The sequence below is a fragment of the Lipophrys pholis genome (assembly GCF_963383615.2).
Source record: "Lipophrys pholis genome assembly, chromosome: 20".
In the NCBI taxonomy this organism is placed as follows: Eukaryota; Metazoa; Chordata; class Actinopteri; order Blenniiformes; family Blenniidae; genus Lipophrys; species Lipophrys pholis.
In genome coordinates, this window is record NC_137648.1 from 15,284,443 (window position 1) to 15,302,528 (window position 18,086).

Consider the following 18,086-nt stretch of genomic DNA (forward strand, 5'->3'; position numbering starts at 1 on the left):
GCACAAAGAAACTTTACAGGAAGCCCAAGACACAGAGATCACGAGTAAAGGCTAGAGCGACAGTGCACTAATCTACAGGCTAAGCTATACATTGGACACTAAAGCTAATTACAGGAGCTACACGTACTGTATATGTGTGCATATATAATATATATAGAAAGAGATATATATAGGAGACAGTATATCAAACAAGCTGGATAGGCAAGGCATTGCATGCACGTGCAAAGGAAGCAAGTCTAGCAGCAGCAGCGAGAGAAACAAAGTGTCTGGCTTTCCAAGACTACCACAGTGAGATTCCTTTGTCGCTGTAATAAATCTGATGTTGTCCGTGTCACAGTGTGAACGCCAATTTCATTTGGGGGAGCAGAAATACGACCCTTGAAGTTTTGTTCAACAAAAAGCTTTACAATATCTACAAACCGCAGAAAGAAAAATATTAAATGCTTTAGTTTTCCAACAGACCCTTGATTTAAAGACACATTCAGACCAAAGAGCTTAAGTTACATTTTCTGAGTAGATTTTTTTTTTAAAACATCAACTTATGGACAACCATTGGACATTGCACATTATCAGGTCATGTGTTTTACTCTAAAGTGCACGACCTCCTCTTCGGAGGAAAACGAGACGATACTGGAAAATTCATACTAAGGCAACACAGTTACACACACACTAAGGTACACGTTGGCACATACCGTCAAGTATCACTTTGTGCACAAAAAAAACAAAGAGCTTCAGAGTCAAAATGGCTTTGCATATTCGATTTAAAATCCGAACGGCCGAGTCGTTGCACCTCTGAGCTCGACTCCTAAATATTTCAAGGTGAAACCTGTCCAATTGTTTTTTTTTAATTTTTTTTTTAAAGCCAGTCCCTGAAACAAGATTTCTTTGTAATAGCTAGAAGAGTCACAAAGTCAAGTATCTGACATACACACGTACATACATACACACAGGGGGGAAAAGCCTTTTGGAGTAACAGGATGAAAATACAGGAAATCTATTTTGGAGATAGAGAAAATATGAGTAACTTTACCTCACAAATAGTCTCTGGCTATATGTCTTATATACATCTATGTATACGCAAAGATATGTACTTAGGACATCTTGAAATACTATTTACAATCTATGATTAAAAGTGATTGTACATTAACTGACCATGTTGAGCAGATTGTGCTTTTCTAACTTGTTCTAATGGAAATGCTACAGAACCTCTGCTTGTGGAGTCAGAGTTCACTTTCCAGCCACTTATAATGAGCTTGTTTAAATTTTTTTTTCTTTTTCTTTTTCGCCATTTACTGTGCATTTGGTCTTGAAACTTGATTATCATTTACTATTGTACATTTCGATTCACTGTCTCTTTTGATATTTTTGCAGGATAAATATATATATATATGTGTATATATACTGTAGATTGGACCCATTCTTAAATATTGCTTGTGAATGAATAAAGAGGAAATCTCAGTTGCAATACTCAGGGGGGGAGAAACTGCCTCCCCCCACAAAGATTTAGTGCAAGTGATGTCAGGTATACAGTAGCTGCGAATCTGGTCAAATTCCCACACGGTCTGTGAACAAAAAACGGTTACTGCCTTGCTCCGTTTCTCACAACCATCATGGATGGGTGCTCATCCAATTCTGTATAAGATGAAGCTGTTTTATATTTAAATTGTCAAACTTTTCAGTCACGATTAAGTTGTCCCCAATGACTAAGCTGCACAAAGCCATCCTGGGAAATTGGTGAAATTTGAATAGTGACCAGAAGGGGTAATGCAAGCCATGTAGCACCTACAGGCTGAAAATCCAGCTTAAAATGTAGCGAATAACCCTTTATGGACACTATAGAGGGATTACATTTTTTTTTTCTTTTTTTAGCACTCAAGGCATGTTACACTGCACCCTGTCACCTCCAAGTTTACATTAAATCCACTGCAACGACAAAAAATAGGTAATTTTACTTTGTACAAGTCATAATCACACAGTGACATGCACTCACCGTAGAAGACATGATCACAATTATTGAAAGTCCAAAGTAATTGGCAGGCAGTTGAAACAATAAATACCAGCTGTAACGTGCAGTGAACGCTGGACTTTGGTGGTCAGTCATTGGTGAGGACCCTCGGGCAGCTGTTGGTCACCTATCTAATGAACTGATTTCACTGTCTGCACAGTCATTCCATACCAGTCACACTTGAGAATGCCTCCTTCTGTTGCCAGAGTTTTTAGTTCCAAACTCAGGATAGGGCCAGCTTGAAGAGGTGATGCTAATGCAAATGGGGCTGAAATGATGAATGCCTGAATAAGCCTACTAAACGTCACAAAGCTGAGCGAGCATGCATTGACCGGCAGGAGCAGCAGACATGCTGTGAGCAGCTTTCCCAACAGGAATGCAACAGAAAAAACAATAGTTATAACACTGCAGTCAGGACTGAGCTGTCTTCTGCAGCCAGTGAGACACTAATATCTGAATCCATCGGTAACAATGAACACGACAGAGAGAAACCTTTAAAGGACACAGCCAGGAAAATAGTGGTCCTGCAACTGGGTTTGATATATAGGAGAAAATGACAGAAGGAATGCGCTGATGGTTGCTTTAACATTTAGCACAGCTAAATATACAGCCAAGAGGGAAATGGTTCCTTTAGCTTATTGGCGACATAAACAATATAAAGTGTAACAAGCCATTACCATTTTAAAACACACCGGAGAGAGGGATAAAAAGCCTTACAAGTAACAAAGGCAGCGGATTTAAGCTGTGAAAAGCTGCAGTGATGTATGATGAGCTCACATGGATATAATTGCTCTGAACCGACGTCGCTCTCGTGTCATTTTTCCGATGGCATTTTTAATGACTTTGCATGCTTGAGGATCCACAACATGGCTGGTTCTGGCAGGGACTCGTCTTTAACCTAATGCTGGCACTGCAATACGACACCAGTTATAAGAAGGTGTGTGTCCAAAATCACAGTTAAAAACACTACATGCGGGTGTAAAGGCAGTTGATTAAGCTGAGGTAAGGTGAAGTGCTATTTTCGTTTTCAAACCAGGACTTTAAAATGTTAATAGTTACAGGAAACACAGCCACGTTTGGCACTTAACGACATACTCGGCAAATGAGAAATGATCCAAAAATAAACTCTTCCTCATCCACTTATTGCACAAGCATTTCATATCACCAAAAAGTACATATAAAGTTACGTCACTTACACTACTCTGGGCTCTACTACACAATAGGAAAGGCAGACAGAAGCACTTTTACATAGCTTTGGACCAAGTCAGTCCACGGCAAAGCTACAATACATAATATATGGATATATTCTGTAGATCTTTTTCTGAAATATACTCTTAAATATGTGACTTTGGAGGAGAGATAATAGAGAAAAGAAAAAGAAAAGTTTACCAGTACATTCACGACAAACAATTCATCCGTCAAGGGGAACAGCACAGGAGGATCTGGTGAGACGAGTCTTATAGATCTTGGCCAAGTCGCTCGATCTCCTCAATAAGAAAGTCGATGTCCTCGAAGGTAGCAGCGGGATTTGAGATCACCATGCGGAAGAAGTTGACCTTGTCCCCTTGTGGTTGGTAGCTGACCATGGTTGTGCCGTACTCCATCATCCTGGCCTTTATCACAGGAGCCACCTGACGACACAGAGGGCAGGGGGAGCGTCAGAAAACGGGAACTTCTACTACTCACGAAGCCAAAAGGCCCTCAAGAGTTTAGGCATTCAGAGTGAACAGACAAATCATTTGGAGTTTATGATTTTGAATATCTTTCTTGTGGTTTTGAGTCTCTTTGTAGTTCTTATAAGTGTTTCTATGGTGGTGTTGAGTATTTGTGTGGTTGTTTTTAGTCTTTTTTTGGTGTCTATAAATGTCCTTGTGGTTATTTTGAGTATTTGTGTGGTTGTTTTGAGTATCTTTGTGACTGATATAAATCTCTTTATGGCTGTTTTCAGTCTCTTTAAAGTTGTTTTGGATGTTTTTGTATTGGTTTTGAGCCTTCGTGTGGTTGTTTTGAGTCTTTGAAATTGAAATATCTCCTTGAGCTGATTTTGAGTTTCATTGCAGTTGTTTTGGATTGTTGTATTGGATTTGAGTGTTTGTGTGACTGTTTTGGTTTTTGTGTGGTTGATTTGAGTCTCTGGGTGTTAGATATAGATCACATAGTTGTTTTCAGTCTCTTCATGGTTGTTTTATGTCTATTTGTACTGTTTTTGAGTCTTTTTGTGGTTTTTTTCGAATCTGCTTGCGCTCAATTCCAGTCTTTTTCTTTGTGGGCATTTTAAAAGGCACTTGTGACTGTTCTGAATCTCTATTTATTTCGATTTTCTTTGCTGTCATGTTATGTTCTTTTCTTTGTGCTTCATTTTAGTCTCAGTGAAGTTTGAGTCATTTTCACATTATATGCATTCATCATTGTTCAGGGTTTTTTTCATTGGTGATTTTTAAACTAGAACTTACTTTATATACTTTATTGTTATTTTTGTCAAAGTCAGTGAAAAATGGTCAGCAGCTTCTCTGGCAGTACAATTGTACACAAGTCTTAAAAAAGGGACATATATCAAAATATCAAAAAATAATAACCAAACTTAAAAACAAGACATAATCTTGAGAAAATTAGTTTTTAAAGTACTGTTTTAGCTTTGTTTCTTTGATTTAAAATCCACTCAGTTTTGAACTGATCATATTGTCATTCCTCTGCGAGTACTCTGGTTCCTTTCAACAACCTAAAAACATTATTTTAGACTAATTGTTGACAAAACATTGCCTATAAATCTGTAGTTACCTCTGTAATGGGGCTTGTGTGACTTGAGAATAAAATGTGTAGAGTTTTAACTCCTGACAGGAACAACTGTTTGGTGAACGGAAATGTTTGTTGTTTTCCCGTCTTCTTTGTTTACTTTATCAGCAGCTCAACAAATGACACGTCTTCCCAGACTGCTCTGATCCGAACCCACGTAGTTCATTATCTCCCACCAGCCTGACAACTAAATCTGACACCAACCGGGGAACGCGGCACGTTGATGGCTGCAGCCGCTGCCAAGACCAGGGGTTATCTCTCAGCGCGAGGTGTTGACAGTCATTCATTTTGTGCTCAGCAGATTCTCGACGGGAGTGTGGATTTTGTGCTGCTGTGACGAGAGGCGACAGATTCAATTTCAAGTTTAAGAAGTCACGCTTCTTGTTTGGACCCACAGCAGCCAGTTAGACAGCTCGCTGAGGGGAAAACATTTCAGTTTCAGTCTCTAATAATATAAATACTATTTTAGGGTAGAGAAACGATCATACTGACCTTGCTGAAGATTATGCGAAAGATTTTTGCAAACTGACGAGACAGCGTGAAGCTTAAAGTTTACTGTGACTCAAATAACCTCGAGGTCCAAAATAATTTGGAAGTACTAAGCCAAAAACTCCCACTAGTGTTAGCCGGCCAAGTAAGGATCTGTTAAAGTCATTCAGTGTGTTCACATACCCAGTATGAATCCTCATAATCAGGTCTTTCCTTCTAAAGCTCAATCAACTTGCTGCTGATTTCCCCTAAATCAGTCTCTGGATAATTTCCACTTCTCCGCTTTTGTAAGAAACAGTCACTTCAACATGATGTGGAAACTGAGGGAAGATCAGACTTCCCTCTTCAAAGTGCTAATTTGGCAACGCTGCATCATCACTCAATCTCAAACTCCAAGTCGATGGAAAAAGGCAAACGTAGGCCAGACGGTCGATCCAGTTGGCGGAGCATGACGGTGCTGCTTCAATCAAACTTTACAGTATAAACAGAAACATCTGCATCAAGAGATAAAAGTGGTCATGATTTATGGCTGATGTTTCTGGGAAGGGGGGGGGGGGCGGGGTGAGCAATCTTTGTATGTTGGGCACGTTCACCATCTGCTGGTCCTAATTGTCAATTATTACTCCCCTGCTGCTGTGGGATTATCTGATGGACCGCCACGTTAGCTAACTAAACAGCTACGCTTCTTTTCAAACGCCGTCCTATTTTTGAGACTGGCACAGTTTACCGCTCCACACGTGCATGGCAAAGTTTTTTTTTGTTAATCCTCAGTATAAGGTGTCCCTAATTAGAGGGACATGTGATGGTCGGGCTGGATATGACTGACGGGGCTTGTCAGGGCACGGAGGAGGTGCAGGGAAAGGTGTGTGTGGCAGATACTGCGGTGGGGCCTCTTATCTCCGCTCACCCACCTTGTGCAAGTGTTTCTTCCTCTCCTCTTTGTCCTCCATGTAGCGGATCCCAGGGGGGAGGTACCAGAAGCAGACGTTGGTGTGCTGAGGCTGAGGGGAGACACGGACAACACGAGATGAGAGGAAGGAACTGCCACAGTGACACAAAGAAAGGCTACACGAGTCGGGGTAATCGTTCAGGATCCGTGCATTGCTTATTGTGACTTTCTATTCAAGAAAATACTGAATTACACGTTTCTCGTTACAACCCTTTTTTCACACTGAATGCATTTGGTTACAATGTTTGCGAAATATAAGTAGTGTGACTCAGAAACTCGTCTTGAAATATATTTCTGACTCGTCACCAACTACTCCGCAACTCAATTCTTGTTCCTGATAGAAAGTGAAGCAAGTTACTGAGAAAATGAGCTATGTTAATTATTTTGCAAATATATTTCTATCATGTTTCATCAATATTCTAGTTTGTGTTAAAATAAGTCATCCTTAATGAAGCTGAAAATATTAGCTAGTGTAGCTTAAAAAAAAAGAAATACTTTTTACATAGATATTTATACATAATCAAAATAACTGCCGACACTCTTGAACACAATCTGTCCATATTTATGCAAATGGGACTGTAAACCAAAAAAAATAAAGATTTTTAATCTTACAGAATCTTACTAATTGTCATTTTTCAGTAACTTGTATAAGATTTGTAATTTACGTTATACATTTATGCGAATAAATAGAAACTAAAAAGCTAAACTAAAATGATGTTAGTCATCAGCTTTCTAAAGGACTGATTGAAACCATGTTAGTGATCGAGGTAAATCAAGGTTCATTTGATAAATTCACTTTAAGGCATCTCAGATATGTGTGCAGACAATTTAACAGTATCCAAGAGTGAAAATATAATACATATAAATGTTGATTACACAGATGAGTGAAAACTAAATGTAACACGTGTTTGATTTGTACAGAAATGAGAGTTTCTCAGATGTTTTCATGAAGACTGCAATAATAATTTGAGATGTTTCTGTATAATCCAATGACATTTCTGCAAGGCTGTTAAGTAAGAACACTAGAATTTAAAAGAATTTTTAGTTTGTGAGGTGAATCAGCATTTCTTCTCAGATCCTCTCGAGATATCTGAACCAACCCTCGCCACTGTACATTTATTTTTTTGGCATTTGAATTGGAGCCGGAGCCGACTGCCTGCCTGCGAGCGGAGAGGCAGTCATTACCGACAGCTGACTAACCATGCGCACCAGCCTCATTTATACAGCTGGGCTGGAGTATATTCAACATCGGATTGATGTAATGGCTCAGTGGGAGGCACAGACAAGTGAACACCTGGGCCATCGCCCAGAGGACTTGGCTTTTCCTCGCCACCCTCTGGGTTATGATGCTCTCAGGCTTTTTGGGGCTCAGTGGGAAAACAATAAGCCTTGAACGATTAAAGAGGCCCCATTATAAATGACTCTGGGTGTCCAAGCACTCCTTTAATGGGAGAGTTTCATCTTAATAACCCATCCATTCCCACATATGTTTGCGTTGTCCTGTCGTTTAGCTTGGTTGGGGATATTTCAGACACTATGCTATTCATATGCATATGAGCAATTACGAGTCGTTATGCTATTCATTAGACATAATAGCAGCACATTATACTTGCGGCCAGAGGTAAAAAAAAAAAAAAAAAGTGGCATTCATTCAACACAAAGCAAGAGCACTCTGTGTGCCAATCAAGTCACCCGCCATGACACTGAACACACTGAGGTGAAAGGAGCCACGTGGGCTGACATGAACTCTCCTCTGATTCAATATTCTGGAGCGAGAAACGTAGACATGAACATACTTTCCCATTAAAGATCATCTCATATCCTTCTCTGTCCTTGATCTTGTTGTAGAGATACTCGGACAGCTCCAAGCATTTATCAATCTGAGCTTCGAAGCCAATGGTTCCCTGTTGAAGGGAAAAAAAAAATTAAAGAATGATGGATGAAATCTGATTGATGGGAAACATTCTAATCAAACTGAAGGAATTTGAAAATGAAAATCTTCTCCGGAAACCCCCCCCCCCCCCCCCCCCCCCCCCCTCACTCGCTCCCACCTTAGCTCTCCACATCAGCCACAGCTTGAAGATGTCCACGTGGCGTCCGCACTGCAGCGCCTTGTCTCCGGTGTCGTAGGACAGGTCGTAGTGTTTGTCCTGCTGGAACAGGTAGCAGGCGTGCATCTGGTTGCAGTTCTGCATCAGACCCTGCAAAAGTACCATCCACAAAGATCAGAGCATTTACTTTTATTAAAAAAATAAAAACATAAAGGAGCACCACAGCAACTCGGAAGATGAGAGCGTGCGGCCCACCTCCTCTCTGACCAGCAGGGCGGAGCACTGCAGCGGGACGGACATCATCTTGTGCGGGTTCCATGTGACTGAGTTGGCCCTGCGAGGAATAAAAACAGCCATCGTTCATCGTCAAACTCTCCTCAGCTTCTAGCACTCGTTTGTGTCCAGTTCTCCACAAACAGGAAGACACTCGCCTCTCGACGCCATCCAGCTTCCACCTGTGTCTCCGCGACATGAGCAGACTTCCTCCCCACGCTCCCTGAAGGGACACACACACACACACACACACACACACACACACACACACACACACACACACACACACACACACACACACACACACACACACACACACACACACTTTACTACGATCCAATTAAAAAAAAAAAAAAAACATCTCAACTTATATCAAACACTAAACCATGAACTGTTTGAAAGGATTTACTGATAGAGCTTAAACGTTGTAGCTCTGGAGGCATTTGGTCGAAACAAACAGAATATTTGTTAGGCTGAAGTCTAAATGGACATTAGTCTGTTCTGTTATTTGAAGAATTAAACAATTTCAAGGGCATTCATCAAAAGATGCACGCTGAGGGAGGAAGGAATGCAGTGTACAAATACCTCAAATATAACGCCTCGCGAATCAAAACTAAACAAGTCAAATGTGCAGATGTCTGTGTTGAAATGTGGGATTTTATTTTTTTTATATTTTGTTAGGTAATTGAGAACATAAGAAACCAAATAATCACAAGTGTAAATAATTATTATAGGTTTTCTACAATTCTTGCATTTTTTATGATCAGTTTTAAGATGCGTATGTTTTTTTTTGTAGATTTACTGTATTGCTATCCAAGTCAGTTTACCAAAAAGACTTAAGAAACTTAATGAAAGCACACTTCTGTCCTCCACAAACTCACATCTATCAAGAGCAGCAGGTGCCACGACACTATAAAAGAGAGATGTGTGTTTTTTTACCACCTGCGTTCATTGAGGAATGATAGACAAGACCATTTATGTCTCTTAATAGAGGTGTCCCCCTGTCAGGACTAAATCACCTTCATTAATAGATAGAGTTCCTTCAGCGAGAGCGCCCGTGATGGCAAAGTCAGGGGGGGAGATGATTTACAGCCTCTGTTCCAGTTTTTTTCTAATCTCCAGTGTTAGAAAGGAAATGGCTCGCTCTCTATCTAGGTCAACCGCCAGCAGTTAGAAGCCAGACAGACATAATAGATTTGTCAAACTCGGTGGCGAGCTCTGTGGGTCTGTGTATTTCTCCCCAGAAAAAAAAAAAAAAAACCTTTTGAGGAGACACATTCGGCTCCTGATGTGTTTGAATGAAGCAGCCGGGGAAGAGCTATTATTATTTCCACCCGTGAACGGTTCCAGCTTTCAGTTTAAGCTTCACTCACGTCCACATGCATCCAGACGTTGTACTTTTTGCAGATGTCAGAAATGGCGATGAGCGGGTCAAAGGCTCCGTACACGGTCGTCCCGGCGGTCGCGCTCACAAAGAACGGCACGAAACCCTGCGAGAGAGCAGACGACACGGCGAGCGTGAGGCACGAGGAAGCACCTGTGGCGATGTTGCATTGCTTCCACGTTTCCTCTGCGCTGCTTCACTCCAGTGAATCCCATAAAACGAGAGCCGTATGAAGGAATATATGTCTATTTATAGCAGGGCAGGGTAATAAATGTGTGTTGCATTACCTTCTGTTTGGCCTCCAGTATTCTCCTCTCAAGGTCAGCGGGGATCATTTTGCCACTGCCAAAGGAAAAAAAAACAAGCTTTAACAACCTTTGGAGTTACTTTTGAACGAACACAATCTTGCAAATTTGAGCTGTATTTTACTTGATTTTGGTGCTCGGCTTCACTTATGCATTAACTTTAATGATGTGGTTGGTATTTTGTTTGCGTTGGTGTTTAATGAGATAAGAAAATTCTGCCAATCAGAGGTTTTTAAAGTGTAATGTGGGCCTCCTCTGGGAGGGAGCTTATCCTCCCACACTTTGGAAACACCAGCTGAACAAAATTTAAGTACATCATTAAATAGTTTCTTCTCATTTTATGGATCCTCGCTCCACTTTTGCGCATGTTTTTAAAAGTTATGAGCTGTTGTCAGCTGCAGATTGCGCACACAAGAAGGTCTGCATGTAGCTTTAGCTTTGAAAAATGCACGGAAAGCACAGACACATGTGGGAAAACTTAAATTCAAGTTGGATGCTTGTTTCAACTACTTTATGCACAATTGGCACATTTAGTCGAGTGGTTCCAAATCTGAAGGCCGTGCTCCTTACCAAAGGTCACAAGATGAATCTCAGTTGTCCTAAGATGATTGATGGGATAAAGAAGTTTATATTTTCACATTTTACCTCTTTAGATGACCAATAATTTAATTGAAATTGAGCTTCAAAGGACAAATGACGAATATACTCCTGTAACATCAATATGTAAATTGAAATGAAAATGGATGTGTGGCAACGTCTCAAGATTTTATTCCTGTAAGGTGCATGACCGCCTGCGGAAATGCTTCAAACAGAAGCCGACTGTACCTTTCATCTACTTTGATGCAGATCACACTTTCAGTCCCGATGCCGAGAGCCGCCGCTCCTTTCTTGATTGAAAAATGGCTCTGTGAGGCGAGGGAGAGAAGACAAAACACCGAAGGGGTGACGAGATAAGAAGGGGTTACGTGAAATCAGTAAATATGACAGGAACTGAGCCGTTTATGTGTCGTTTAATGGCTTTTCTGCTCGCATCACCTTTTAAATGTCCTTTAAAAACGAAGGGAGGTGACATATGATGTGAGAGACACACGCGGGGTCACCTTGTGTCCTTCGGCGCGTCACACACGACAGTGACACAAAGTCACGTTTTGAAAAACACATCAAGCTTCAATGTGACCACTCCTGTTAACTGCTTCACTTGAAAAGACCTTTGACGTTTGATTTCAAGGGGGAAAAAAAGCTAAAGTTTGATCTGTTGTCTGAAGCAGCGAGGAGACCTGTCGGCTGAATTTAAACTGGGATGCCTACGTGTTCAGATGTGAAGGCCGCCAGTCTGGGAACGGATGACATTCCTTTCTCTTTCACCTCGGGGAACATCTTAAAGCGAGCCAGCAGCATGGCGTACATGTTGGAAATAGCACCCCCTAGAGGAGAGACGGGACTCAGTCAGTGGGCGTCTCATGGGAGTGATGCAGGGGTTTCTGACTGAAACAAAGCATGACAGGGCTTCAAAATGTCTGCATTTGTTAAAAAAAAAAAAAATTAAGAAAACAACAACAAAACCCTTTGTTCACGGCAGCCCAAGAGCCTATCGAGAGATGACACAGCACCAGAAAAAGGAAAGAAATTAAATAAAAATCACAGTTTGCACAATGTGAGTAATCACAGGCTCTGTCATCAAATTTGCAGATGATTGCTGCTCATCATGTGAGGAGCAGAGGCGTGTGGGACAAATTCAAGATTGGTGGGAAGAGAGGACGGGAGGGGGGCTCAGGCCAGGAAAGGAAAATTATTTTTATGCTAATTGACTCTGAAACGAGTTCCATTTATATCATCAAAATGCAAATTGACACATTACAGCACACACACACACACACACACACACACACACACACACACACACACAGAGGCAAGCCCATTTCCCAGTGAGACAGAGGGGTGCCTGGGTTTACATGCACACAGACGCACCGGGGGAAAAAATGCCATCTCCTCGCCCATCCGGCCAGCCAATGATCTCCCTCATCTTCTTCAGAGTGACGTATTCCAGCAGCACAAAGACAGGAGCCACCTCATAGGTGAACCTGCGTTACAAAAGATGCATCACGTGGCGCTGCTGGTTACACAAATATATGGGAGCATCGTGACTCACCAGCGAAAAAATAGACCGTTCTACAAGTTTGTTGCTCGAGGAGACAATCAGGCCATTATAAGATATATATTATATTACAGGAGGCTGTGCATAAGATAGATAGATAGATAGATAGATAGATAGATAGATAGATAGATAGATAGATAGATAGATAGATAGATAGATAGATAGATAGATAGATAGATAGATAGATAGATAGATAGATAGATAGATAGATAGATAGATAGATAGATAGATAGATAGATAGATAGATAGATAGATAGATAGATAATTCAAGTATTCAGCAGCCCCATACAACAACAAAAAAAGATTTGTATCAGGTTAGTAATCAGATTTACAATAAAGGTTAATATACACTCCCCCAAAAAAGTCCAGTTTTAAAATCTATCGGATGACAAAATGTATCAGTATATATATACAGTATATAATATATATCATCCACAATACCTATAGTATAATATGCAATATATATAATGTCCAGTCAAAATCCAGTCAATACACAGCGTCTACAATCACATAGGATCAGTCCCAATGTGATCATGACTGGAACTCACAACATTTTTAAGGCTTTAACCTTTATTTTTTATATTTATTATATTTTAAATGTTTCCAATTAATTTCACTGTCATAAATGCGGTCTTTGTTGTGTGAATCTATTAAGACATGCATCTCAGCTGTCTGGCTCTCCTGATATGTATTTTAAATCAATATGTGGAAAAGCATCAGTCAATAAATTAAAAAAAAAAAAAAAAAAAAAAGGCCCAGCATCTATTTTTTGAGGCCTCACAGTTGGCAAAGCTAAAGAGTTTATCACCCCAAAAACACCCATCTCGAATTAGCTCCAGATTAGTCTGAATTTAATTTCAGAGCTAATTTTCTCCCCTTGAATCCCTGAGGGGTTCAGAGGTGAGGGGGAGGGATGAAAGACAGGGGTGGGAGAGGTGGGAGGGCGTGCGTTGGGAGAGGGGGGGGGGGGGGTGCAAGGAGTGTGGATGGGGGTCTGTCTTTCATTTCACCCCTTTCATTTGCTGTGATTGTGTGGAAAAAGAAAGAGGCGCTATCAGCCGGTGCAGACGCAGACGGAGGGGCCGGAAATGGAATTCATTGTCATTATCATTATCAGCATTTAAAATCGTGATGAAGCGGGGCCACATACTTACATGTTGGTGTTGGCGGTGGATGTGAGCCAATCGGCTGCCAGCCCAACCATGTCTAATCCTGTGGAGAGCTGATTGAAGTACCTGGGGTGGGCTGAATGGAGAGGGGGGGGAGAGAGAGAGAGGAGCAGGGTGTGAGATGAAATGCTGCAGTTTGGATATTTTATCTGCTGTCTGGAAAATTGAAAAAAATTATTTCCAAAATGGGTTTTATTATAGGATAGAATTAGAGCTGCAAGTGACACTTGAATTAAAAAAAAAAAAAGATTCAACATTTGGGATTGTTTCTGAAAAATATGACTAACAATTCTCATGTATTACACACCTCATACAAGCTGTGATGTTATAATATTAATGCACCTGCTTGCAGAAACACTCAATAATATAGCACAGCATGTCACCACAAAACGTCCTTTAGAAAAATGCATTACAGCGTCTTTGAAATCATTTATTGCTTGAGCTAAAATATCTCAAGCTTAATTCCATAAAATGCATCTGTATGTGTTTTTGGAGGGGTGAAATCTGTTTGGCACTGCTGCTGTAAAACGTGTCAGTCAGAAAGAATAATGGACTTGGCCCATGAAGCCTGGTTATTAGCTATTATCTCCTACTTGGTGAACCAGATTTACTGCGTCACTGCATTTATCGGTCTGCTGGTCAGGAGGAGGGAAGAGGGGACATGTTTTACAGGCACCATTTTTTAAATAGTTATATACATACATTTTTTATGACACTTAAAATAAAATAAATAAATATATATTATATCCGGTATAGGCACGTCATTTTCTGGGAATTGTTTTTCATGAAATCATTTCTGTTTAAATTAAATAGCATCAAAATTTGCAGCTGGACTATTGCGCACGTTTTTTTTTATTAAATAAAGAAGCATCAGAACTTTAACGGTTTTATAATTTATTTTAAAGCTTGCAAGCAGGTACAAAGATATAAATAAAGAAGAAGTCCAGGCCTACCTGTTTTAATGGCGTATTTGAGGGTGGCGCGACAGCTGATCAAGATATCATCCAGGGTGGCCGGATCGTGCTGCAGCTCCCAGTTATTCATCTGGAGGAGCTCGTTTGGGTAATGAAAATCTATCACTTTCGTTTCCCGGTCGAAAGACTCCACGATGTAGGCCAGTAAAATATCCACAACTTCCTGCAGGAAGGTCATTGTCTTCGTGTCTCCATCCATGGCAGGTAACAGGTCTGCGAGGCAATTGAAAAAAACAAAACAGGAAATTGATATATATTTCAAAAAGAGTGGTAAAGCGTATTATGCGCGTAGACTTTTTTTTGGTTTTTTGGATTTATATTCGTGTGTGTGAAATAGTACTAAAATGAAAAAGCTGTTATTAGTCATATTATTCCACGCACACGTGCAGGCCTCGAAATCAGGACTAAGCTGAAATTTACTCTGAAATCACCTCATGGATTCACGATTAAAAATATAGGGTTCATTATTTTTATTGGAAAATAAAAAAAATGTTTGTCATTTGGTTTATTTCTGCAACAATCGGCCTCCGAGAACTGAACATTTGGCTGAAGGTGACCTCTCCGAGAGAACCCACCTCTCACAACATGTCATCACAACTCATCACTCATTTTCCTTCACGTGAAATAAGATGGTCAGACATTTTAAAAATCATATTTTGCCATCTTCAGGATGAAAAGGCCATTCCTTATTTAATTGAGTCACTGGTCGGATCACGTTTAAGATGATTAAAACAAAAAACAAAAAACAGGGAAAACTACATGCTACAAAATATTCTAAGGTAACCTGGTTCGATTTACGCTATTTATTTATTTGTTGCAAGGGTTGAGAGGAGTCACGTGGTGCTAAATGAGAGCATGTTTTCACTTTCTGTACCTGTTGAATAGAGGTCGGAGAAGACCACGGCTCCTTTGGTGCAGTTGCAGGATTTGTTGCAGCCGCATGTTCCGGCGCTGTTCTCCGGCGGCTGTTTGGCGGCCGGCTCGGCGACTCGCTCCCCTTCCCCGACATTCAGCAGCGCTTTGGAAACAGCCACAAAACACCACCGAGATGTATATTTCAATTTAACGCTCTCTCGATTAGGCCAGCTTGTAAATAAAACTGCACTCGGGTGGCGCGTCGCCCCTCTCCCTCTCCCTCTCCTCCTCCTCCTCACCCTCCTCCTCCTCCACCTCACCCCGCCACTCTGCGAACCAACGTACCACATAATTTCGATCCAATTCCTCCGGATAATTTCTGGGCCGCCGCTTGGCACCAAGCCCTGGCTGAAAGAGAGAAGGGGGGATACATCAAATTAACCATGTGAAGGCTTCAGCTTTGGCCCAACTTTAGAAACACCAGTGGAAAACCAAATAAAAAAAAAGGCGCATCGAAACTTGTAACAAATAAAGCCTTTACGCGTGAAAAGAAATGTGCAGCAAATAAAAAAATCAACACCACCAACAACAACAAAGGATTATAAGTCGCAGGCCTGTCTGGCTGGTGTGAGACAATGGTCAGGAATTAGAGCTGTGCCCGGTCCATCAGAGGTGGTTTGAACATAAAAAATAAAAGGGCCACTCACTCGTACTTGGGCTCTGATTGCCGGTGTTGGCCGCGGCATTATCTCCGCCGAGAGACCAGAAACCCTGTGATGCCATTGTCGCCGGTAGTTAGGAGCTGCGGGAGACACGGAGACCAGAGGAGCCCATCCACACGCTCCGACCGGGAGCTGTTCAAAGCTGCTGTGGTGCTGAATGTGAGCAGACCGATCCAGCCGTGCATCCGCCGTGCGCCACGAAGCTGCCCGCTAAAAATAAACCGGGCTCCGATCACAAAAAAAGGCGTCCTCTGCGCTCTTTACGCAGGCGTCCACAGGTGCACGAAGCATGAAGCTGCGCCTCCGCGGAGAAAATCCGCAAAACACCTGAATTCACAGGCGCACCGGGCTCAGCGCGCCGCCGACGTCTCCACTCAATCAAGAAAAATGGAGCATCAGAGTTTGCGCAACTTGGGCATGCAGGGGGAGGGAAAAAAGCTTGCTTTGATGGGAAATAAAAAAAAGAAAAAGAAAAAATGAAATAAAATAATCAAAAAAGGAGGAGGGGGAAAATAAGGGAGGATGAAACGTGGTGGGAAAAAAAATTCGCTTTAGCGCTACAGCTGCTGGTGAGTACGCAGCACACGACCCTTGCCTAATTACACCCAACCTAAATTTCACGTCACTAAAGAAATCCCATCGTGATTCACTTCAGGTCATGACGAACCGCGTTGCGTCGTGCGTCGTGACTCCATGCCTCCCCCAACATCTCGCCCCCTGCGTGTCCAACTTACCCTCCATACAGACAGTGAATGCCAACTAATTCATGTGGCCAGTCATCGCGGGTCTTTCTCTGAGCCGCTGCTGCTGGGTGTTTACCCGCCTCTGGTGGAGGGAAAAGCGGGGCTCCGCGCAAACACACGAGTGCGCATGGCCCCGTCCTCTCTTCCTGAGGCGCCGTTACTTCTTTTCACCTCATCCTCCACACTCTTCTTGTGCCGCAGATATCACCATTATTCTGGACTTGTTGTTCTGCATTTAAATTCTAAATAAATTGCAAATACTTTCACATTTAATGTTCAAACCTTTTAAACGCCATTATTTTGCCATCATGTTTATTCTTTTAAGTTAAAGAGTTCATACTTTATATGTACATTTGTTGACTAATTGCTGCACTGTATTTTTTTCAAGCACAGTCAAAAATGTGTTTTATTAGTATGTTTTATACAGGTCAGTTACTGCTATTTACAATGTGATTAAAATCCACCATGAACTCCAAAAGGATTGCTATTTTACTTTTCCACCTCATCCATACTCTGTTCTCATAACCTACACTTAATATTTTAGTAGATTCAGAAAAAAAGTACTTCGTCTTATCTTTACTTTTTAACAGCAATGCCTTCACTTGAAATCTTATATTTTAATGAATGGAGCTGCTTGATTACAAACGTCCTGTTCTTGTAACAGCTCTACTTGGTCACCATCTCAAACATCTAAATTGTATTTTCATTATTTGACAGGTTTGTATCTTTTGGAATTATATTTATTATAATTCGAATTTGAATCATACTATATATTTATAATTGATGCGTACAAGTGCAGGCCTGGACACAATGCTGAGATAATAGAAATAAGTGCTGAGCAGACCAAAGAGTTCTTGTTAATCTAAAATTTTCTTTTTTAACAAAAACTAACAAGATGTTCCCCGACAATTGGATTTGACAGTAAAGTCAAACCGTCTTTTTTTATTTCAATTTGTAAATTTGAGTTTTTGGTTTAGCCGGAACTTTGTCGTAGTAACAGTCATAACAGATGAACATGCAGATGATTAGTGACTGTGCGATTGTCTGTGTTGGAGCTTTTTGATTAGAGTAATGCTGCATGTTTCTCCTTTAAAAATCACCGTTCAGCATTCGTTCTTTCCTCTGGTTGGTGGAAAGTGGCACACATCTTATATTACTCTCTTGTTTGCAGCTTTTGTCTCTCATTCTCATGCATACTGTTGTGTCAGTGCAGTGAGTA

At 41.1% G+C, this 18,086-nt stretch overlaps 1 protein-coding gene across 3 annotated transcripts; it reads right to left on the bottom strand.

The window, feature by feature from the left end:
* Nucleotides 1-1,283: 1,283 nt before the first annotated feature.
* gad2 (glutamate decarboxylase 2) lies at nucleotides 1,284-17,064 on the bottom strand. 3 transcript variants are annotated; one of them, XM_080489883.1, is made up of 16 exons: nucleotides 16,110-17,064; nucleotides 15,748-15,810; nucleotides 15,422-15,565; nucleotides 14,527-14,760; nucleotides 13,559-13,649; nucleotides 12,218-12,330; nucleotides 11,558-11,673; nucleotides 11,075-11,154; nucleotides 10,232-10,286; nucleotides 9,934-10,050; nucleotides 8,719-8,783; nucleotides 8,543-8,621; nucleotides 8,288-8,437; nucleotides 8,033-8,140; nucleotides 6,199-6,288; nucleotides 1,284-3,636 (listed from the first exon to the last, which is right to left on the bottom strand). In XM_080489883.1, the coding sequence occupies exons 1-16, from the start codon at nucleotides 16,183-16,185 to the stop codon at nucleotides 3,463-3,465; spliced, it is 1,755 nt and encodes a 584-aa protein (XP_080346009.1). In that variant the 5' UTR covers nucleotides 16,186-17,064; the 3' UTR covers nucleotides 1,284-3,462. The 3 variants fall into 3 exon arrangements, with proteins under 3 accessions (XP_080346009.1, XP_080346011.1, XP_080346010.1); XM_080489885.1 differs by having other exon boundaries at nucleotides 16,859-16,966; XM_080489884.1 differs by having other exon boundaries at nucleotides 16,116-16,695.
* Between the last annotated feature and the right edge of the window lie 1,022 nt (nucleotides 17,065-18,086).